This window comes from Artibeus jamaicensis, unplaced genomic scaffold (assembly GCF_021234435.1).
Source record: "Artibeus jamaicensis isolate MK-2021 breed Jamaican fruit bat unplaced genomic scaffold, CSHL_Jam_final contig_588, whole genome shotgun sequence".
NCBI lineage: Eukaryota > Metazoa > Chordata > Mammalia > Chiroptera > Phyllostomidae > Artibeus > Artibeus jamaicensis.
The window spans coordinates 1,690,628-1,715,926 of NW_026521895.1; the positions used below are offsets into that span (position 1 = coordinate 1,690,628).

At 41.4% G+C, this 25,299-nt stretch overlaps 1 protein-coding gene across 5 annotated transcripts in view; it reads right to left on the minus strand.

Moving 5' to 3' along the window:
- Window positions 1–25,299, minus strand: part of AKAP6 (A-kinase anchoring protein 6) — a 485,646-nt gene that overhangs the window by 245,226 nt on the left and 215,121 nt on the right. For all 5 annotated transcript variants that reach the window (XM_053670522.1, XM_053670524.1, XM_053670523.1 and 2 more), the window contains exon 5: window positions 5,661–5,783. In XM_053670522.1, the coding sequence (XP_053526497.1) occupies window positions 5,661–5,783 (123 nt within the window). The remainder of the gene's footprint in view (window positions 1–5,660; window positions 5,784–25,299) is intronic.

Consider the following 25,299-nt stretch of genomic DNA (forward strand, 5'->3'; position numbering starts at 1 on the left):
ATACAAATGCCTCCTAAGATCCACTTAAAATGTAAGGAATACAAACCGAACTACAATGATAACTTGGTACCAATGGATCATAGTTACCAATGATCCACTGGTAACTATCAAAGGAACAAATCTCAACCGATGTGATAGCATTCTCCAACAGCGAGGATGTGGAGAAATACGCCTTCTCAAGCATTGCTGAGTACACACCGCTACAATCTCTATCAGGCTCAATTTGGCAATACATGGAAACTTTAAATGTGCATAATCTTTCACCCAGAAATTTCACATGGAACGTATTTATTCTACAGATATACCTATACTAGGCAAGATGATGACTAGCCAAGGATATTCGCAGAAGCACCGTTTATAATTGAAAGAGAGTGCAAGCAACCTAAGTTTTTACCAACAAAGGACTGGTCACACGAGTCACGGCACACTCACACACAGAGCATGGCGCGGCCACTGGAAGGGGTGGTGCAGCTCTGCACTGATTCTGAATTATTGGTAACGTACGTTAAGGTAACAAAGTTAAGTACACATGTGCATTTGCTTTGAAATACCTGAAATAACTCTGAAAGCACATGAAGAAGGACAATGGCTACCTGAAGTGACTCGGGATAAAGGTGGGAGGTTTACTTTTGACTTTCTAGGTTTTTATACTCCCTTCCCTTATTTACCTTTAGAATATTGTGTTATATCCATACATTAGTTAGTCAAATACATGCAGAGGAACTCACAACATATTGCCTGACCCTTCAAATGCTATACACTCACACCGCTGTCTGTGATGCCCGGAGTTACTCTCTCATTTGAGCCACAGGCTTCACCCAGCTAACCTACCCCAGCAAGACCCTACTCCATGGCACTGGGGGTTGATCCATGTCACTCTCCATGTGTTAAAATAGAGTTAAACCTTCAATGAATCTCCATTTCCCCCAGAGAAAATGTCAGTCCATTAAAAAGACAATCTCCTTTACCACCCAGTCCCAACCTGCAGAACTCCAGCTCTGTCTCAGCCACACCAGACAGCTCAGCACACCTCCCTCACTTGCCCACAAAAGCTCCTCCCATCTCCTCTCCTTCCCTGTCCATCCAACAAATCATACATACCCTGTGAGGGGTCCATCACATTACCTCCTGGAGCCTTCCCTACCCTCCGGGAAGAACCAGTGAAACTCTTCTCTGTGCCCTGAACAGTACTTTGCCCATCCTACCAGAAATTTACTGCTCAAAATTGCATTACACTCATCATTTATGGGTCTACAGATGACTACATTGAATCTCTGGTCATCTTCCTTGACTGGAAATCCCTGGAAGAAAGAAGCCTAGCTCATTCATCGTGTATTCCTAGGACCTAATAATCACCCGGCATTCACACGTGCTTCAGACACCTGAACTCATCATCGCCATTTCCCCCATGTGTTCTCACTTATCAAACTGAGTTAAGAATGTTGTTTTCCCAAGCATAGTTCTATGAGGTTGGTTAAAGGTTGCCCAGCATGACCCATGCGAATTTGTCTCCCAAGTTTAAGCCAAGCCCTGAGCTTGTTCTTTGTCCCAATTCTCACACAGCTCTCTGGTGTCAGTTTGACCTGTGTTTCTCCTACTGGACACTCTGATTGGCTATAGTTAAAAAAATAAACAAACAACCTTTTGGTTTGTTTTCCCACAGCTGATTGCACAGCACATGGTGTCTGTTTGATGCGTTGGGCACACACACAAAAACAACTTGGGAGATCAGAGTCATCTTTTCAGGAGCAAAGGGAGAAGTCGATACCCTGTACTGCTACTTTTTAACTCTGAAGACTATAAATTCTCTTAAACAACAACAAAAAAATCTAAATAGCCTGCCCAAAACTACTTATGATGCTTCTACTCAAATGCAGTTTTTGCTGAATTTTGCTCCTTTAGCCAATGAAAATGGTGGTGAGGGAAACAATTTAAATGTCCATCAACAGGTAAATGGATAAACATAGTGTGGTATTTCTATGCAATGAAATATTACTCAGCAACAAAAATGAATGAACAATTAAAACACACAACATCAGAATAATTGTGCTGGGTGAAAGAAACCAGATATTTCCCCCAAAAGAGACAGTACATATTGGTTGATTCCATCTATGTAAAATTCTACAAAGTACAAACTAATCTAGCCAATAGTAGTACCAGAAAGCAGATCTGATTGCTCAGAGATGGGAGGAAGGCTGGTAGGAAGGGAGGGAAGAATTACCAAGGGTCATGAGGAAGCTTTTGTAGGTGATGGCTTTGTTCACTGTCTTCACTGTGGTGGTGCTTTCATGGGTATATACATTTGTCAGTTAGTGGAAACTTGTAAAATGGTATACCTTATATAGATATAATTTATTTTATGTCAGTTAAGCTCATTACATGTGTTTGAAAAAAGTGGACAGAGGCGAGAGAGGAGGAAGCCCATCTAAGAACACATGTGAGCAGTACCGTCTCAAAAAGTGGTTTTCAAAGAAAAGGAATGTTCAGCATGTTCAATACTCACCAAGTACCTTTCCAGAATGACATTTTCCTGAAAGTGTCATTTTCTGGGAAGATCGGAATTGTGTTTTTGAAAGGTGCAGCCAGGTTGCAAGCAGATGATTAATTATCATGGAAAATCATTGATGTATCATTGCAATTTCACAGTATTTCTTACAGTTAAAACAAAGCTCCTTCACATCTCTCATAAAGGTATTGTGAAGCTTTAATTGATTTGTGTTGGTAAAAACCCTTGGTTACCATCATAGAAAATAATTGAATTAAGTATCACAATATAAATATTCAAGTTTTCTTGTTGTTTTCATATTTGTTTTTCTTCCCAATAAACATAGCAGGGTGCCAACTATTCTAACACATTATTAAACCGGAGGAGATACTGAACTCAGGGCCTTGCACATCTGCTGATTTGATGTCAAATTACAGAATCTATAGAGATGTTTAAAGAACCTCAGGTAGCTACCTGCCTCTGAACGCTGAATAACCTTGCAAATACTACTTGCCTACTCATTAACAAGCCATAATGATGTATGCAGGGTGAAGTAAGGAATGTAAATCTGTAGGCTTAGTCATATACATACTTCCTTTATGGTAAGGTAGGTATTTTTCCTTCTTCTGAGAAGAATAAGATCAATATTAACCCAGCATCACAATAAAGAAATGCAATAAAAAATATAAATGACGATATTGATCAGAAGACAATGTAGACATGGCCCTCAGGGAGACAGAGTAGAGTAACTCGGAGTTTAAAGATGTTTTTTAAAAGGCTCTATCTGAAGTCATGGGCACAGCATGAATATAACAAGTGACTCAGTAATTGTCTCTGAGAATCACCCAGTGGAATCCACACACACTAGATCTTCAGTAACTGCTAGACAGTATTATTCATAATTGCAGAAGTGAAATTTGAGACTGTGACCTAGCATCCAGTGGACAGATCTGGATATGATAACCCCTCACATTCGCAAAGCAGAGATAACGATGTCGCTATGTTATCTCTATTCAGGCCAAGGTGATCAGACATGAGCATGAAGCAAACTGGTTCAAGAAAGTGTTGCTCTTTAGTCAGAAACAAGTTTATTCTTTAAGAGATAAACACGTCAGAAGGACTCTGCTGTGGATCTAAAGGAGAGATCCACAGCAAAGGGGACAACAGTGCCCACGCTTCAGATGACAATGTCACTGTGAGACAATAAGTAAGGCTGTCTGCACGTCATTGTGGCCAGCTGTAGAGGTTCTGCTATTTAGAAGGCTAGAACACAGTAGTCACAAGCCACATGCGGACATTTACATGTAAATGTAAGTTCATTAGAATTTAGAATGTATTTCCTCAGTTGCTCTAGCCACATTTCAGGTGCTCAGCAGATACATGTGGCTAGTGGTTCCCATACTGGACAACGCAACATAAAACATTCCATCACTGCAGAAAGTTCTAGTGGGTAGTGCTGGGCTGGAGTGAGGCAGAGGACAGCACGGGGATGCTAAGTGAGGGATATAGATTTGAGAACAGGACATTGGTTATTAGTGCTCATGTCACTCAACTCCCAAAGACAAGAGAGACCTCGGTGCACACTCTTTTACCCTGGCTCTCAATAAAAAGAGTTGAAGCCCTCTTTGTGTCCCCATGCCCTCTGGGACCTCAAAAACTAAATGTGTGTTTCCCATAAAATATTAAATCAAGAGAAATTAAGACAGCACACTTAATGTGAAATAAAGTTCATATATTCCTGTTTAAACACAGATTAGAATTTCTGTCAGAACAATGCCAGTGAAGAGTTGACATTCTAATTAATACAATTTACATTATAAAGCACTGAATATCTTTATCTTGCTATTATGAAATGCCCTCTTTAAAAAAATCAATGCTCTACTCAACAGGGAATTGAGTACTAAGGGCAGTATTTAAAAACCCATGTACAAGAGAGGTGTTTAAGGTTACTGCCATTTTTACACACCATCAACCAAGGTCTCGGCAAAGGGAAGCAACACATTCATCCTCTACCACAGTTTTGTCCTTCTTTCCCGAGCAGAGGACTGTGTGCATAAAGCAACAAGACTTTGAGACTGTTTTTCTTGCAATGATGGGAAATACTGCAAAACACAAAGGCCAAAAAAGTATTCTCTCTCTCCCGTTCTCTCCCTCTCTTTCTCCACCCCCTGCCCCCCCCACCCCTGCCTTTTCTCACCTCCTCTTTCCTTCCTCTCTCTCACTTAACAGGAGGGAGCGGTCCGGAAATCCCGTGAACTCTCCTGCACGCAGATTCTCACACAGTGCTTATTCAATCCACATTCTGAGTGTGTAAAAGGGGCAGAAAATCAGCCCCACAGTTGGGTACCCAAGGATTCGCGTTCATTACCTTTGTCAATTTTATGCTATCGGTGAAAGGAATAAAGATGAGATCCTTAAAGCTTGAATTTTCATTTCCTATGACAATGTGCTTTTTTCTTCATGCTTTATCACACTCCACTCCTTGGTTCCCACCCCTTCGTAATTGATATCGGCCATTTGAAGCATTCAGTGAAAACCTCACGAGGTTCATCAAATGTCCCCCAGTCTATAACTCTTGCTTCTAACGTATTCAGAAGCATATCCATCCGAGTGTTTTCCACTTCCCCTGCACGGCGGTCCCTCTGCACAGGGACCAGTGTAATGACAGTTGTATTAATTATATGCTGAAAACCCACATAGCCGCAAAAATGATGGAGGATCATCACTTTAAATATTTTATTAAAATAACCCAGCGTAGAACTGATAAAGTAGACCCTCTTGATAATGAGAGGTTCATTAATTTTACAAGAATTCCAGAAAGCTTAGAATGGTCATCAAAATTATCTCTTTCATTTATATTTTTTTAACAAAAGAAAAACCTTCAACCATTGCTTTAGAGAGAGGGGGTCTAATAAAATTTTCTAAGGTATTTTTAAAAATAATAACTTTCTGGGAAAACTTTTGGAAATAGCTTTAAATAGGGAGGATTTAGATTTCATAGTTTTTACTTGAAATGCCTATAAATTTTCAGCTGCTGCAGTTTACCCCATTAAAACTTGGTTTCATTAGCATATAATGACTTCTAATAAATAAAATTGATACTCTCCATAAACAAACAACCAGTGCATTAAAACCCTTTTGTTACTATCAGCAAAAGCAACACAGTCTTGCCTACCAAGTGCGTCTCCAGGTAGAGTTTAAGGCCATCCGTCTCTGCTTTCGGGGGTGCCCAGTTCTCAGTGGTTTCCATGGCTTCATTTAACCACTGAATGAATTCATCCAGCTTGTTTACAAATGCCTTGTGGCGAGAAAAGGACAAGAAAAGCACGTTAGCTGGTTATTTTTTAAAGCCAACCTTCAATATTCCCAACCTCACTGCTGGTAAAATTGATACCGCTGCACTCCCATCCTAGTCTCATACTGTAGAATGAATTTTCCAGTGTTCCTGGCACTAAAACCTATCAAAACGGAAAGAAATTGTCCGTGACTTCCTCTCAGTTTCTTTCCTAGGAACACTTTTCTGAGAAATTTGGCCTGGACTCTGGGGTGTCATTGTAAAAGTGACCCAAAATCATCAAAACATTTCGGTCTCTCACAAGCTCCTCTCACCAAAAACAGGTCCGTGCTCGGTACACTCCCTGACTTTGGGGCCTAAAAACACTTCTGTAAAGACAGCATTCTTTCCTTAGCAGAACTAGACACCTATTTTTAAGTCACAGAAATGTTTTAAGGGACTTGGATGAGTTCAAATGGCAGCCCAAATGTTTGCGGCTGAGCCTGGGTTGCAACACCCAAGAGTAGAAAAGATGGAACCAGTGAACAAAGTAAACACTTGACTCTGGGTGTGTCCCAGACATAAAGAAATATTCTTGGCTAGGAAGCACAAATCAAAATAATCTTGCAATTTTTCAAATAGTGGTTATAAAAATTTATTGACCATTTAAAAAGAACACATCTGTAGAAACGGAAATTATTTTGAAAAAAAGGAAAGCCCAGCTATGAACCTAAGGCAAGGAAATGGGGCTGGGTGCCTGCTGTCCATGTCTAGGTAAACAGCTCCACCTGGAGGTCAAAAGGAGTAAGAACAGGATATGACATTTGTACTCAGGGAGATGGTCTGTGATACTTACCTATTAAACTAACCTGTTTTTCAGATTTGCCTTTTGGTTAATTTTGAATAATAGTTTTAATGCTTAACAGGATATCTAGAGACTGAAGTGATAATAGGCGAAGGCTCATTTTCTTTAATCAAGCCTCTCAGAAACTACATTTTGTTACTAAGTTTTCTCCTAGATAATAGTTGAAGATTCATAAACCTTTAACAAAAGCAATTGATTGGCCTCAAAATAATTATTAGAAGAAATCGAGTGGCATTGAGAGCGGTAGTAAAGAGAAAGGCAGACAAATAACACTGAGAAACACATTCCTGTCAGTCAAAGGGGGGGTGCAGCCAAGGTGGACCCGGCGGCGCGTGCAGTGGGGTCGGCTCCACTCGGGTGAGAGTCTGTTCCCCACGTTCCCCACGTGAGTCATGTCGGCGGCTCGTCACGTTCCCCAGATTCCTCGGTGCTACCCCAAACGTTTCCTTTTGAAAACACCCTTCCTGTATGTGCCAAGTGACATAGGACCATCACACCCATCCTTTAGAAAAATTTAAATTTTTCATATCGCAACTTGTTCCAGGTGCTAGGAATCTATGCCAAGTAATTAGTTTTGCCATTTCTCATATAGGTAGTCTGTTAGAAATGGAATCCCTAATTATTTTTTCTCATTTTTGAAGTTTTTTAATTAAAGAGTTATATTTTATTACTATCATTTGCCCTTTGTTTCCCCACTTTTTAATTTATTTTTACTGTATTTTTTCCATTACCACTGGAGTCCTAATTCTGGATACTCTCGTAATTATATTCTGTGAAAAATTAAGATAGCTTTTGCTGATCAAATGAACTTCTATCTGCAGATCAAATGAACCTCATCAGAATATCAGAGTCTAGATGATTGATAATTGTGAGTTGAATATAGTATTTTATAATACTTATACTATTAAATGGTAGGGATTATTGAATTTGGACTTGAGTTGTTATATCTGTATATATAAATTGGTTTGGGGAAAATTAAGTCAAGAAGTAAATTATTTTAGAAACAATTGGTTAAATCCCCAAAGACAAATAATAAAAGATGTTATTTGAAATATAACTATTCATATCTTCTCTTCCTCCAAAAAGCAAGCAAACAAAACTATGTGTGTGTGTATATAAATGCATAGGCACCTCATCATAAAAAACATCAGTCTTAGCCAAAAAGCATTAAACACTGTGTTTCAGATTTCCTAACAGAGTCATAATTACACAGCAAGGTGAAATCTGTGAGATTCAGACTAGGCAAAAGCCGTGAGACCCAGCGAAAGTTTCTGGATGATCTCTCCCCGTAGCCCGGCCAGCCAGGAGCACCAAGGCTGTCCGCCACGGAGGAGACAGAGGTCCTTCCTCTGTTCTGGGTTTCCTCTGAATCACAGCCCATCCTTACCAATTTTCATTTGTTTCACATTTTCTCGACTCTTCTCTTGCCAGTGCTGAAGAGTCTCATCAATCACAATAAAATCTGACAATCACTATTCTTAACTTGTAGTAAAAAGCTAAGCACTCCTCCTTTTAAGGATATCTTAACTTTCCTCCTCCTCCTCTCCTGCTTAGGTGTGCAGTCACAAGAGAATAAATAGAAGTCATGAAAGCAAGTGAAACTGGGGTTCATCTGATTCTTGATACCTTTCTCACCTGCTATTTCTCTACCTCTCCCAAACCCTTTAACTGTGTACTGTCACCAGGGCTCTGTGTAGTGATCCCCATGTCATGAGATACTCTTCTGAGAAAGACCAAGTAAGTGGCCCTGCCTGGTGTGGCTCAGTGGATTGAGTGCCAACCTGTGAACCGAAGGGTCACCGGTTCAATTCTCAGGGAATATGCCTGTGTTGTGGGCCAGTTCCTGGGTAGGGGGCGTACAAGAGGCAATCACACACTGACGTTTCTCTCCCTCTCTTCCTCTCTATCTAAAAATAAAATAAATAAAATCTTTTTTAAAATACCAAGTAAGTGCCACTCGATCCAACAAGCCATGTAATGTGCTGGAGAATTCACATGTGGACACATACATGAATATCTGATGTTCATTTTCAGAACCCCTGCTAGAGTCTTTGGGGTATGAATGAAGGAAAATGAGGCTGATGTAAGCAAAAACATAGGAAGATGGAGCAAAGTAAAAAATGTTATTTTGTAATACAGATCAAGTCCTAACACAACAAATATTGATTACTCATTCATTCTTTTAACAACTAATTATTAAGTGCCCACTCTGTTTAAAGCACACTGCTGTGCAGTATTGGGAATGAAAAAAGATAAATATCACCGCAACAAAATATTTCAGCAGAAACAAAGCATATCTAAGCGCTGGCCTACTGAATTCAATTAATTTTAACCATTTTTACAATAAATAGAGTGTTGGAATACTCTGGATTTTCTTCTGAAATGTATGCTGCCTGTATCGGAATTCTGTCTGTACCCGATCTTGTTTCTGTTCTCAGTATCTGACCTACCTGTGTTTGTCTCTCTAATATTCTAGGTTACCTGGAGAGTCACGGTAACTATAAAAATTAGATTTTCCTCAGGACACAGTCCAAGGCTGGCATCGAACTACATAAAAAGCACACTTTACACACATTCACCTCACTCCTGCAGGCTGAATACAGACTGTTGAAAGGCCGTATTATAATGCCTTCCTTGTCCAAGCTCCTGCTGATGCATCCTGTCTATTCAGTCTCTCTCTGGACATTCTCCACCACTGGCTTCCTCACTGGCCCCTTCCTACCCCTCCTTCCATTACCCTTCTCTGACTCCTTGTCAAGCTCTCCAGAGCCCCACTGAGGGTGACCCAGTCCACAGGCCCCTTCTTTACCAGCCATCCCGTTCACTGTCTCCCCCAGGTGTGTCCCTTGCCATACTCATATGTAATATATATTCTGAGAGCCTGCAGACTCTTGATTGGAGCCAAGCCAGGATTCAGCCCCCAGAAGAAACCCGGGTTATCCAACGTGGTAGAGAATGGAGCCCCTCTCAGCCCTGTTACCACCAGTTGGCAATAAACTCCCCACTCGCAAAACATTTGCATTTTGAAAATTCCTTAATGAGGTGCTTTGAAAAAGATTCTTCGTTTACACTTGCTAAAGCATCAATCTATTTAAAGACTAAGAAGCATAGCCAAAGTGCATGCAAATGTACACTTAGAGGTTTGTAAAAAATAATTTGCTAGAGCCCTCAGCTGGTTAACATGCATTTGAAAATTATATTATATTAAATTTACATTTGAGTCTTGCAAATAGCTCCGCTCTGATGGCAGGTTAAGAATACCCATTATTTCACTGATTTTCTGACCTATTTCTCTCCTACAGCAGAGGTAGTTCGGGTAAATATACAAGGAGGGGGTTATTAGTCACTGCGCCCTCCGGCACGTCGTGCGCAACGGGGATAAAAAGAAGAGCCTCCTGCACCTGATATGGGACCAGGTAACAAGGATGCAGGAGGAAACGAGAGGGTCTCTGCCTTACAGAGTTGAAAGCGTAGGGATGGTTTTCTTCTTTATAGCATTACATAATTTTAGACACAGTTGAAATTAAAAACTATTTGCCTAAAAGAGAGAATGGGGCAGAAAGCAGACGCCATGTTGTCACTCCAAGTCCGTGACGTGGAGCTGATTATGGTCATTTTACAGATGAGGAAACTGACGGTCAAAGGTGAGTGCCTTGACTAGTGGCAGGGTTGGGACTTGAACCCATATCTCGCTCCAGAATCTGTTTCTCTCCCGGCACCGCACTGGCCTGGAGAAGCAGCCTAGGGACACATCATCGGACCTGGTGAAGGGAAGCTCGCTCCTCCCGGCCCCACGGCCCTGACGCTGAGGTACAATTCTCCGGACTCTAAGTCCTTCCTCCTTCCCATTCACTATTTTCCGTTAATTTTTTTTTGAAAGGGGACTGTGATGAGGCTTAATAAGAAACATAAATGTACTTAGGGTCAGGGTAAGAGAAGAGCAACTTCTTTTTAGCAAGCAAAGTCACTGTGAAGTTCATTTCTAATTTACAGAAAATTTAAACCAAAAATTTAAACCAGGCGCATGCTTGAATGAGCCTGTTCTACCAGTGTCTCACTTACAGATGAGTTTGACTCAGATCAATCACAGAGATGGTGCTGGGTTCTCAGGAGGTAGTTCAGCCAGTGACCTGAACTGCTCCGTTCTGTTTGGTGTCTGGTGTGTGTGTGTGTGTGTGTGTGTGTGTGTGTGTGTGTGTGTGTGTGAACGTGTGTGTGTTCACCCCCAAAAGGATTCATATTTCTCAGTGGACAGAGCGAGCGATGATGTCTGACCTCGTCTAGATCAAGTTGGCTGAGTTCAGGCAAGAAGAACACCAAAAAAGGGAGCTATTTTTACAATATTTATGAAAAAATGGTGAGCCTCTGCTGTTGAGTCTTTGAAACATTAAAAAGTACTTCCTCCTTACTTAGCATCCCAAGATTAAAGGGTTGTGTGGATTATCTCATCTGAACAGCTCCGGCTGAAACAACACTGTTCTTCACACGGCACTCACCACGTGCCAGGACCTTCTAATAGCATCGTACACACAGCAGCCTGTTTGGCCCCAGGGTCTCATAAAGACGCTGTGAGGTGGGCACTACGGTCACCCCCACTTCACAGGTTTGTAAGACTGAGGCCCTCGGGGGTGAAGAGACCTGCCCAGCGCTGGAGGACTAGAAGGTGGTGGACTCGGTACCTGAGTACCCAGAGGTAGGCTCTGGAGAGCCCCCACTTGGCACCACATGAAATCACGAAAGGCCCGTTGATCTAACAATTCATTCAAATCCCTGGCAGAAATTAGTAGTTAAAAAACCTGGAAATGAGAATAAATTGTGAGGAGCAGAAGAGGGTATATTTAAAAAACAGCGCTCATTGTGAACCAGTGTGAAAAATGCAAACAGTTGCTACAACCAGACAAAACTGAATTTGATTCCAGGCTCATCTTGCTCTTACTAACAGTGGAAACTAAATGAGCTATTTAATGCCTCTGAACCTCAGATGCTCCACCTGTAAGGGAGGGACAGCAATATCCACCTTGAGTTTACATGAGAATTTCAAGAGAAAATTAAAGCCTGGTGTAAAACTAGGGCTTGATATGTGATTTTTAACAGTTATTCCTAATCAACAAGTTCCAAGTTGATCTTTTATTTCATTCATTTAATACTATGGAATTTATACAACGGAATACTACTTGGCCATTAAAAGGAAGGAAATTTTACCCTTCACAACAGCACAGATGGACCTGAGAGTATTATGCTAAGTGAAATAAGCCAGTCGGAGAAAGACAAATGCCATGTGATTTCACTTATGTGTGGAATCTAATGAACACAGTAAACTAACAAACAAAATAAAAACAACTCATAGACAGAGAACAGACTGACAGCTGTTGAGGGGAGGGGGTCAGGGGACTGGGTGAAACAAGCGAAGGCAGTAAGAAAAAACCCAAAACACAAACCAACTCACAGACACAGACAACAGGGTGGTGATGACCAGAGGGAGAGTGGGGTGGGGAGGTAGAGGGAGGTAAAGGGGGATGAATGCGGATGGAAGGAGACCTGATGGGGTGGCAAACACACAACCCAACACACAGATGATGTGTTATAGAATGGTGCACTTTATGAACCAATGTCACCCCAATAAATTCAATGAAATAAATAAGTAATATTGATTATTCACCACGCACATGGCACTGTGCTAGGCACCTCGGGGAGATGAGGAGAGTCCCCACACACAGGTGGCACCAGTTGCTCTGGGCATTCGCAGGAGGGCGGCAACATGGAGGGGACAGCAGCTGAACCTGCAAGTTAGCGACGATTTCCCCGCCTCCTTATTCCATCAGTAGGTCTGAAGGGCATCACATTTCTCTATTCACAGCCACAAGTTTAAGAATAAGTGGGCCTAACTTTTCAAAATGATACACATGCTTTGAACCCAGTCATTGCATTAGCAATGGCTACCAATGAGTAATCGAAGTCCTACTCGACCCCCAACGAAGCTTTATTTAGGCTTAGCTGGTAAAATTAGAACTTAGTTTAGAAGCAAAATGATGCACTGAGATTTTATATCTATTCATATATACATGTGTATATACATATATACCAATATATATGTATTTAATCTCCCATTTTTATGCACAGAGTTCCTACACAACATGACTCACTTTGATTTTTACATAATAGCACCCAAATGCAATCAGCCTTTCCCAACCACACATCTGTGTACTTACAGCACTTAAGCCCCACGTGCTCAAGACAAAAAGCGGTGCTTTGGGCTCCACCACCTCACACACTCACCCACGTCTCTGCCTACAAAATCCCAAACCACAGGAGGAATTGACAGCAAGAAGGACAGGGTGTGTGGCTTTTCAAAGAAAGATTCAGGAGAAAATGAAATGGTTTAACCCAGTTTGGGCTCTGATTCCATAACAAAACTCAAATACTGAAATGTTGTCTGAAATATTTAGCTTCTTGCTAAAGGTTAAATGGGATATCTTTAGAGCATAAAAATATTCCTGATAAAATTATCCTAAAATGAAGTTATAAGGCTGTCAGTTGGAAAGAAAGCAAAAGGGACACAGGAAGGTATTATCTAAAACTGACCAGGGGAAAGTTCGATACAGAACTCAGCATCGTGTAGAATGGATAAACTGAGATGAATCCCCAACTCCTTCAAACGCTATTGTTGACGGTGGTTTCGACTGAGAAAAAAGAATCCAGGAAGATCCCTGACTCTCACAATGAGAAAGGGCTTCCTCCTCAAACCGACAGACTTTGAGTTCAGCTGCTCTCTGTTGGTGTCAAAAAAGAAATGATCAACAATTTTAAGGGCGAAGCACAACTGAAAGGCATGATCACCAAAGTCTATTAAAAATTGAAGTGATTAAATGAATTGGAAATAATAGTAGGTTAATATTAATCAAGCACTTATGTGCCAGGAAGTTATTTGCTCCCTACGACAAGCCTGTGCTGTGAGAGGCCCAGACTCCCCATGTTCTGGAGGAGACAGGGAAGCACAGGCCAGCTCAGCACAGCTCCGCGGAGTGAAGCTGGGGAATCTGCCGGTAGTCGGCTGCCCTGAAGCTTTGCTCACTTACTCTAGCTGACTTGACTCAAGCACCCTTGTCCTCCAGAAGTACTAGAGGAGCAGATCAGATTATCTTTTATTATTATTATTATTATTATTATTATTATTATTAATTTAATTTATTAGGATGACTTTGGTTTGCAAACCCACATAGGTTTCAAGCATGTGAGCCAATAAAAGAACATCGATACGCTGCATCTGTGTACCCATCCCCCCAAGCAAAGTCTCCGGTCCATTCTCTACCCCAAACAAATGGGACCACATCAAACAAAAAAGCATTTTCACAGCACAGGAAACAACCAACAAAAGGTCCACGGGATGGGAGAACATACTTGTTGATGATATAGCTGATAAGGGTTCATCTCCAAAATGTATAAAGACTTGATACAACTCAACACCAGGAATATAAACAACCTGATTAACAAATGGGCAAAGGACCAGAATAGACACTTCTCTAAGGAGGACATACAGATGGTCAACAGACACATGAAAAAATGCTCACCATCACTAATCATCAGAGAGAAGCAAATTAAAATTACAGCGAGATCATCTTTATCTGCCTCTAAATCCCAAATAAGAATCTGAATTGCTCACACCTCAGAATTTAGGATTATGATAATTTAATGACTTAACTGTACAATTTTTCATATCCAGGATTACAAATAACAATATTTGGGTGCTGACTATTTATCTACCAGTTATTTTTCTAATAACTTAAGTAGCCATTTAATCTGCACTAGTTTCCTTGTCGTATAGATAAAGAGGCTGAAGCAGAGAGGAGTTGTGTAATTCATTAAAGGTCATAAAGCCATTAAATAGATATTAAGTAGTTTGGTTGCAGAGTCCAGGCTCTGAACTACTACACGATACTGCCTTTCTAACCAGGCTTACTCCCAAGAGGGTCGCAGGGAGAAAAACAAAGGCTCGTAACATCCACTGCTGCTCACACTTTGCTGCCTAGCTTCAACCATCCCCATCACAGACACCTGTTTTAGATAATTCTCCCTACACTCTGTGCTCTTTCTTTTTTTAAAGGTCCTACACTGTTTTCTTTTTAAGATTTTATTTATTTCTCTTTAGAGAGAAGGGACAGGAAGAAAAAAGAAAGGATGAGAAAAATCAACGTGTAATGTGTGGTTGCTTCTTGTGCACCCCCTACTGGGGACCTGGCCTGCAACCCAGGCACGTGCCCTGACTGGGAATCCAACCAGTGACCCTCTGGTTCTCAGGCCATCACTCAATCCACTGAGCCACGCCAGCCAGGGCTGTGTTCTCTTTTCAGTCCTCCTTTCTTCTCTGCTTCTTGATTACTGTTATTTTGCCTTCTGCCTTTTCTCCTAACCTCTCCCCTCTCTTGGTCTCCATTCCTCTTTCCTTTCTTTTGCTCCCCTTTCTTCCTCTCCTCTCTCCCTTCCTATTCCTTCTCTTTTTCTACAGTGCAAAGTCTCTCCCAACCTTGTCATGAATAGCAATCACTTTTAATAAACACCATTTCCCAACATGTCCATAATACTGACCCTTCAACACTGAAGTGCTGAGCTGAAAATGTCATATTCCTGTGTTTAGATCTAAATACTTTCCTGTTAAGTAAGACCTCCTTGTAAATCAAATATCTGAAACAAAAATGTACATGTTTAGATGGGATTCTCTGTAGAATGCTAAGGCTGTTCAAAAGATGACCTGTGATTGTTGAGTTGTTTACCTAAACATTCTAAGTTTTCTCTAGGGACCATATAGTTCTTCAGTAATAACAAAGTTAATCTTTTTAGAAAACAATGGAATTCCATGAGGAGAGTTTATCTTGCTGAATGAGCAATAAAATAGCCAATTTTCTACCAGAGAACTTCAGGGCCATGAGTCATTAAAGGGCAACAACAATTCAGCTGCTGTACTATCATTAGAGCCAAGAAGATAGGAAATGGTGCTACCAAAATGCATCCGCTTGCAAAAGAGAAAAGAAGAAGAGTTCCCATGCACGATAGAAGCACAGGCCCAGTCTTCGAAAGGACCTCAGATACCATCTAGTTCAATGCCTCCTATTTTACAGATGAGGAAACTGAGGCTGGGGAAGGTTAAGTACTTCACAGATAACACAAAACCAGGAGGAAGCTCAGCTGAAAGATCTCAGGTTCTTGTCCTCAAGTAGAGAGTTCTAATCGTTCACTTAAAAGTATTCTGGGACATCCTCTTGGCAAAATTTCTAGAATTCCAAAAAAGAATTAGAGGTTTTAAGAGTGTTGTAAAACTTAAGAGTGCTATTGGTTTAGCTAATTGTATAAACTACCTAGGTTGAGCAGCATTAGTCTAGCTGAAGTGAAGACTAAATTGCCTTTTTGCTCATACTCCATGTGTGTGTACATATGCACACATGTGTGTTAGGCTTTTATTCATAATTATGTACTGAGAGCTTGGTACATATCAGACATTGTGTTAAGGCCTGGAGCTCACACATAAATGAATGACTTAAATTGTTTTCTTATAGACTTCAGAGCACAGTGATAATCATTGAAGTGTGGTGTGTGATGATACAGATCAGCAGTTCTCAAGCTTTTACTCTTAAGACTTTTTTATTTGTTATTTATTTATATATAAGAATAATAATCTACTAAATCTTAACATCACACATTATTATTATTTTTTAAACTATGTTTTAAAAATTAGTGAGAACACTGGCATTCTTCTAGCCATACGCTCCTCTCCCAACAAATCTTCCCAACCGATTGCTGACTTTCCAACCCACCTTTCAAACTTTCCCATCCTTGGAGTCAGTGGTTTGAGGAACATTTTTAAATCTATTGGAGGCCCTTCCTTTTACTTCCCAGAATACACTGTAATGACCTTCCCTCTGGTTAAGAGTGCTGTGGGATTATTATTTATAAGTACATAATTATAAAGATAATATATGTAAATGAAAATTATAAGTAAATAAGTACATATTATTTATAAGGTTGTGTGACAATATTATAAATTAGAAGGTTGCCTGTGTTTGTTTGAACAGACATTTATAGCATAAATTCCCTTACAGAAACTTCCTAAGCTGTCAGAGAAGTGCATTAACTAAAATTATTGGGCCAATTAGAGAAGAATTATCTCTAATACAGCATGAGAATCATCTGTCAAGGCAGGAGACCCAGAGTCTCCCAGAGGAGAGGGGTGCAGGGAACTAGGGTGACCACCACCGGCCCCAGGAAGGGGGAGAGGCAATCTTAACTATTGTGAGACATGAAGGAGGCTGAAGTCTCACAATGACTGCCTGGCTGAAGGTGGGAGAAGAAAACAGGGTGGTAGCATTAAATTCCAAAACGCCAGAGGCATCTTTACGGTACAGAAGGAGCAGCATGGCCTGCCCCCTCTGTTCCCACATTAGTAATAATGCCAACAATAACAACCACAGGAGCTAACATCTGATAAATGCTTACTGCATGCCAGATCATACTCTCAGCCCTTTACCTATTTTAATACATTTACGCATCACAACAACTCTAGATGAAAGACACACTTTCAATCCTATTTCACAGGGGAGCAAACTGGGGCACAAAGAGGTCAAGCTACTTGCCCAAGGTCACATAGGTGGTAAGTGGTAACGGGGGCACTCGAGCTTTGGCAACATGGCTGGAGAGCCTGCCTTCTTGGCCTGCCTGCTCCACCGCCATCCGGCTCCACAAAAGTCCCGCATCGGTTACTGTCTCCAAAAATCTCTTCCTACCAAACGCACCTTTTCATTTGCCACAGAGTTCTATCTACTGCTTTTCTGAACATGCATAATTTTGGTGCTTTGAACAAGGCTAGTCTTGGAGTTCCTTCCAGTCTTACTTCCCTTACATGAAAGTGTGTCTGAAGAGACAAGTGGGCACAATATGATTTTTCATGGGCTCTGTATCCCATCAAGGAGACTCTAGTCAGTACGGTGGGCCCTTGAACAATGTGAGGGTTAGAGGTGCTGACCTCCACACAATCAAAAATCCACAAAAACTTAAGTCAGCCCTCCGCATCCACAGATTCCCAACCAGGGATCACAAATGCTGTTTTCTATCCACAGTTTGTTGAATCTGCAGATATAGAAGGCCAACTGTACGTTTAGAGAAAAAATGTGCATATGAGTGTACCCGTGCAGTTCAAACCTGTATGTTCAAGGGTCAGCTGTGGTCTCCTAAACACCATGGCATGCATCAAACAATATAAACCCAAAGATGCAGTGGGTACAAGCTCAGGAAAAAGGCTTCAATGAAACTTTATTTTGGAAGAGTAATGATAGTCTTTTCTATGTTACAAAAAACAAAGAAAACAAAATAAAATTTTTTTATTAATTCAACTTATTAGCTTTATTTTTATAAGGTAATGGGCTCAGGCAGGAAGAGAAGGCAAGAGCCCTGGGTTGCCAGTTGTGACATGTACCTCCCTCTCTCACTCTCTCCCCTTCTCTCTCCCTCACACACACTCACCTTTCTCACCTGAGTAGAGCTGTAGAGTCTACAGGCAAATCTGGAAATATCAGAGCACTGCCTATAAGTGACAACTTTCTAGTTCCATTATCTTAAAAGCATTGAAAAGAAAATAACAACTTCCTTTATTCCTAGATAAATAAGGAAGGCAAATGCTGGAGCCATTGCTTCCTAAAAAGTAAGGCGTGGGGCCTGACCATCCAAAAGACGGAAAACCTGGCCTTTGGTGGCAGGCAGCACCTTCCCTGGGTAAAGCTACCTCTTCACCATGCAGGCTCCTGGCCAATGATCTTTACATGGTGAGATCCACCACATCAGACCTGGTCCAACACCACAAGTGACCCTGACATAGAACCCAGGCTTGTGGAATGATTTCCCCTCTATTACCTGAACAGAGCACAAACAGTAATGCCAGCACAAAACAGGTACTTTTAAGACGTGACAAACGGTAAATCTGCCAACAGGAATGTGTCTGATCTGCTTCCTTTAGCTGACCTTGTTTGCTGTAAATTCAGGCTAATCTATATACATCAGTAATTCTTACTTGGTTATCCATGTGTTTGCTGTTACCATTATCCCTGGTCTTTCGGCATCTTACAAACTCTAGCCAGGCCATGACTTCCTCTAGGATGTCTGGTTCCTCTCATATGACAGTGCTGGGGAAGCAGCATGAACAATGTCATACCTCCAGGCTCACTAATGTCACGGCCTCTCGCTCACTCACCATTAGGATCTTCTAAGAGGAATCCACCCAGAATTCCACAGAACAGAAAGCCAATCACATTGAAGTGATATATTCTAGTGGATATTCTATAGAAAAATGTCTCTTCTCTTAGATATGCCTCAAGTCAATCTCTCCTAAAATTTCAGTTCCCCTAAGAACTGAATAGTATCTTAAAGATCATCCCATTCAGTTTCTTTATTATTTATTTCTAACAACTGAGGCTCAGGAAGTTAAGTTACCAAGGTCACAATACTACTTAGAGGCAGATTTAAGTTTCTTATTCTAGCTCTTTCTACTATTGGTGCTAATACCCTGGGTTCATAGAAATTCAAAAAGACTATTATTTATGTGGTCTTTGGAGTTTACAACAAGCCTTTGTTCTTTGTAATTTCCTACAGTCATCTGTGCATCGGCGTGACAAACATAATTAACATTCCATGTAAAGACTGGGAGACTTAAACAGTAAACTTTCAGTGACTGATTCAAGTTTTCATAACTAGAAAATGAGGGGTTGTGAACCGAGCCCAGAGCTCCCCTCTTCAAGTCCTGTATTCCTGAGTAATTACTAACCTCCCTGTGTACCTTTCTCCTCAGTGGTAAAACGGGGTTACAATAGGAGTGTCCACATCACAGAGGATTATTTTTCTTGATAATTAAATGTGATAATGTGTTAAGTGAATACACTTCTCAGCAGTCCACATAACATGTTACGAGTGGGCAATAAATGTTAAGACTTGGTTTTGTTTTCTTGATGGCCGTCGCTCCCCGATATCCTACTGCCCATGCACAGTCGTCACTTTAGACAGAAGAAGAATTCACTAATGTCCTAGTAATTATTTCAGTTGAATTCGGGACTGCAACACCAAGTTCACTCCTCTTTTGATTTTCACTATAAACAGAGTTGCTGACAAATGGGGTTAGGCACTGCCATCATCTTGAAATGACAAAGTATTACTGAATCATATAGTCTTTCCATACCAAGAAAATAACAACTTTTCTCATCTTAATGTTTCAAATTTCACACAAAAACCCTGCACTTCCCTATATACTGGGCTGGCCAAAAAGTTCATTACATTTTTTCTTTACAATGGCTCTAGTAGTGCTTAGTAGTCTTTAACTTCATTCAGAACAACTTTGCTGGATTGCATTGTGACAGCTGTCATATCAGTGTGCATTTTTAAAAACTTTTCAAAATTAGTGAATTTTTGTGCAGCCATTTTAATATTGAGGATGGAAGAAGTATATGCAACATTTTCTGTGCACTAGGCTTTATCTTTTAAAAAAAAGGTAAAAATGTAACTGAAATGCAAAGAGATTTTTGTACTGTATGGACAAGGTCCTATGACTGATTGAACGTGTCAAAAGGGTCTTGCAAAGTTTCTCGGTACCATTGACGTTTTGGCCAAATAATTCTTTGCTGTGAGGCTGTCTTATGCATTGGGAGATGTTTAGCAGCACCACTGGCCTCTAACTACTAGAATCGAATAGTGGGGGATAGCCAACCTATTCAAAACATCAAAACAATAAAGTTATTGGCGAAAATGAAAAATGTGTCTCATTTTACGGAAAAAAACCGCAACAGACTTTTTGGCCCACCCAACATTTCAGAAGCTGAAAACTGGCTGCAGTAACTGCATACAGCCTCAAGGTGGTGGTAAGTCATCATTGATGAAGCCCTGAGACCCACTAAGGCTCAGTGGAAACCAAACTGACCAGAAAGACATTCTGGTACTTAACCAGGAAGGAATTTTCTCTGAATTCCTGTGGTTCTTCTCCCTCAACCTTGAGCAATGACCTTGTCATACTGTCTCAACAAATCTATTAGCATATTGATTTGTAGGTTTTCCCTGGCTTGCAACAAATAAAATATACATAAAAGATTATCCTTTAAAAGAATCGTGTAGCCTTATTATTATTTTTTTAATGTTATGGGAATTTAGAATTCTCAGCTTGGATTTGGATATATCATTTACACGTAAGATAACATTTACTTTTCTCCCATTCATCTACTGTGCATCTTAATTTTGTGTCCCTGGGAACCATATAGTAAATTCCTGACATCTCCCTTCCCCCAAATCTCAGCGAGAAATCTCAACTCTTTTGAACCTTTTCTTCCACTCTTTGATTTTTAAAAAGCCGCAAATTTTTATTGATTTGTTCTTTACAACATCTTTCACCTTTGTTTGTCCCTTTCCTCTTCCCTGGGTCCCCTTCCAAAACCACAGTTCAGACCCTTCACCACACATGCAGGCTGCTGCACTGACCTCCAAAGCCAGCCTTAGAGCATCAGCTCCCAGCCCCGCCAGCACATCGGAAGTGCTTGGAAAGCTTCGTGAAATACCCACAGCCCAGAGTCGGACTTCGCTGGTCTGGGTTGGAGCCCGAGGTTGGGATCTTTTCAAAGCTCCCCAGTGATTATAATGTGCGGCTACAAGCAAAACCACTAAGATAGAGAAATATCCAGCAAACCATTACAGGTTAACCTTCTTTAAACTAGCAACTCCTGTCTGGGCCAAAATTTTAAGTAGTTCCTCATGTTCCCAAAGATTGCAATTTAGTGACTTGAAGGCCAAATCTACCTTATAAATGTGTTTTATTTGGACTGTTTTCAAACTGTTCAGACCAAATGTTTTAAAAAAATGGGAGATGTCACATAAAACAAAGCTTTCCCACTTCTTTTTCTTTAAATCTCAGGATCCTGCCACACAGGACCCACACTTCATGCAACAGTCACCAGGAGCTGAACAGTGGCTGCCCTTTATTTATTTTAATTTTTTAATCCTCACCCAAGGATATGTTTTGTGGATTTGAAAGAAACATCAATGTAAGAAACATCCATTGGTTGCCTCCCACACCTGCCCTGACTGGGGATGGAATCAACAACCTAGGTACGTGCCCTGACCTGAGGACTGAACCTGCAACCCTTCGGTTTACGAGATGACACTCCAACCGCCTGAACCACTCCAACCGCCTGAACCACCCGACCGGGGCCAGTGGCCTCCCTTTACACAAGGCACTCGCTCCCCAGTGGTGCCACCCCTACCACCCCCCACTCACACTTGGCCCTATGACTCATTATATTACCAGTCTGGCCCTCTTCGAGTTTTAGTTTGCAACTCCTAGCCTACAGGATGAAGTTCAAACTGAATGATAGCGTTCCATTCACTCACTCGTTTGTTCATGCATTTGCTAGACAGGTATTTTTTTTGTGTTTGTGCTATGCAAACACTAGCAATTCAAATGGATCATAGTTTGGCCCTATTGTTTCTTTCTAACTTTATATTCCCTTCAACAAACGCCCATTCTCACTAGCAGCTGGCTTAAGAGACATCTCCCTCCCAGCGTTCAGAGCCTGGAGGCTCATTTCCCAAACGCCTTTACAATGAAGTGATGTCATAGGACAGTCTGGGCCCAGGGGATAAGAGCAGAGGTTATAGGGGCAACTTCCAAGCCATATCTTTAAGGAAAGAGCTGGGTACTCTCCCTTTCTCTCTTCGGTGAGCCACAGTAATGCAACAGCAACGGGGAGAAGGTGCCTGGATGCCTAAATGGCCTCTGTCTGCCCTGGGCTGTCTGCTTACTCTTTTGTCATGTGAGAGAAAAAGTATACCTTATTGCATTTTGAGATTTCTTTGTTTATAGAGGTTTAGCCTATACTACAAAACACCCAGCATCTCTCTTTACTATTTCTCAAACATACCTTGAATATTCTTGCCCTCAAACTTGGTTTATGTCAAAGCTTCTGTCACTAATACTCTACCTCCTCATCTCGGCTATTGAAATTCTCGCTATCGAAATTCTCCCTAAAGGCCCAGCTCAAACAGTCCCCCTTCTGTGATGCTTGGTCTAGCTACTTTGGTTATTACCTGGCTTCCTTTGTTCTCCTATGGTATGACTTTCCACTTGGTGCTTATCCATTAGAGCTTACTAGGCACAGAAGCTAGAATTACACTGTCATATATCTCTTAGGTTCTAGATTGTGGATAGTATAGAGCAAACTCATTTTCACCAGGGGCCACCTTGCAGTTGCCTTCAAAGGGCCGAATGTAGTTTTAGGACTGTATAAATGTAACTACTGCTTAACTAGAGGCTGCTGCTGGGTAGAAACAAGATGCTGACTGGATAAAACAAGGTGGGGGGCCGGATTCGGCCCAAGGGCCTTGTGTCTGCTGCCTGTGACACCAAGTATTCAGAGTTCCTATGGCGTTCGGCTATTACACCTCTTGGTCATTTGAACTACCAAGTCACATTCAATGTGTGATCATTTAGGGCGCTAAGTCTTCCATTTTTAATGACAAAGTTAAGCCTGCCCAATTCTTTAAGAATCTGTTTTTCCTATATATTTAAACTAAATCCTTCTCTTTATTCTTGCATCTAAACAATTCCCAAACTCTCTGAATACATATTTCTAAGACCAAGAAATGCAAAAAAAGGTCAATGCTTCAAGCTTGAATGGTGATGGAGAACCAACCCTCTCACATTTGGAATCTGAGACTCTCTAGGACAACATTAGAAGAATAAAGTGGAAGATTCTCTCGGGGAAGGAAATTTTAAAAAGAAAATAGAGTTAAATCTATATTGTTCATAAGAAAGGTAAAGAAAAAGGAATGAAGCAAAAATGTAAAAAAAGAGAAAATTCAGAGACAAGAGGAAGAAGACTGACTGTGAAAGAACAGCACATGCAAAAATAAAATGCCCCTGAGAACAGTGGAATCTAGTCATCTTAAAATGCTTCCTACCTGAGAGGATCCTCTTAAGAGATCATTATCATCACCAAGGAGCAGACTACCATTTCACCAACACTCGAATGCTCGGAACACTGGCACACCGTTGATATAACAGAAATTTCAAAGGCAAGTGAGAACAGAATTAATAGCAGACTTTCATTAGAAGTTTCTTTGGGGTGAATAAAGAAAGATACAGGGCTTCCTGTCAAGATGGTGGCATAGGCAGACATGGCTTCCCCTTTTATACAACCACAACAAAATTATAGCTAAGATAGAGAACAACCATCACTCAGAACCTACAGAAATGGAGTTTAATAGAAGTCTGACAACTACAGAATTAAGGAAACCACATCTATCCAGACAAGTAGGAGGGGCAAAGACACAGAATGGGCTGGTCTCATATACACATGTGGTGGATAAAAATTCGGGTAGTGAGGAGTCACAGACACATCCCAGAACCCCGAGCCCAGGGTTCCAGTGCCAGAAAGATAGGTCCCCACAACTCATGGCTACAAAAACCAGCAGGGATTGAGTCAGTGGAAGAAACTGTTGAAACCTCAAGCAGTTTCTCTTAAAGAACCCACACATGGACTTACCTACTCAGACTCACTCCCTCCTGGCTCTGGCACTGAAAAAGCGGCTTGAGGGTCACCAGTGATGTGCAGGGGAAGACTGAGGTGTCTGGCATCAAGGTGTCTGGCATCAAGGGACCATTGTCCCTTTTCTGGGCCCTCCCCCCACAGAGCCGGCTGACTGGTGCCATATCTACAATTCCACCAACAGTGACTAACACTGTTTGGCCTGCCTTGGAGATCCCCAGACACTTTGCCCCACCCTACTTATGGCCCACCCAAGCTTCCTTTTCATATAAATGGTCTTGGCTCAGGCTTCACAGTGTCCTAAATCTTCTCAAACAAGCAGCAGCTGACCTCAGTGAGGCCCAGGCCTGGAACTAGCAGCCTAGATTCACAGTTTGGCTTTGCTTGGGAATCTCCAAGTCCAGCCCAAGTAGCAGCCATCTCAGATTGCTTTACAGCTCAGGCAGGGTGGCCCCAGGAAGAACATAGGTGGGGACTGATACTGCCTGCACTGCCCAGGAAACCCCAAAGCCTGCAAACCCAGTGGACAGCTACAGACCACGTCAGAGCACCACCACCCTGCCCCTGCACAGCTGAGCCTGCATGGAGGGTGGAGGGTGGTGGTCAGTGGTCAAAGCCAATCCTTGCAGCTGACTGGCCTGGGTAAATCCCTCACATTGATCTGCCAACAGCAACTGAGCCGCAACTATAAGGGGAGGATGTACTTAGCCCACATAAATGTAGTAGGTGTCCCGCATGCATCTTGAGTACCCAGTTTGGTTGAAAGGGGAGGCTGTACCACTGGACCCTATAGGACACCTACTACCTTAGGCCACACTAGCAAGACAGGGAGTCAAAGCAGCTCTACCTAATACATAGAAATAAACACAAAATGAGGTGAGAAAGAAACATGGTCCAAATGAAAGAACAGATTAAAACTCTAGATGAAGAGCTAAATAAAATGGAGATAAGCGATCTATCAGATGAAGAGTTCAAAATACTAGTTATAAGGATGCTCAAGGAACTTAGTAAGGACCTTAAGAGCATAAAAAGATCCAATCAGAAACGAAGTATACATTAACTGAAATAAAAAGGAATTCATAGCGAAACAAAAGTAGAGCAGATGAAACTAAGAATC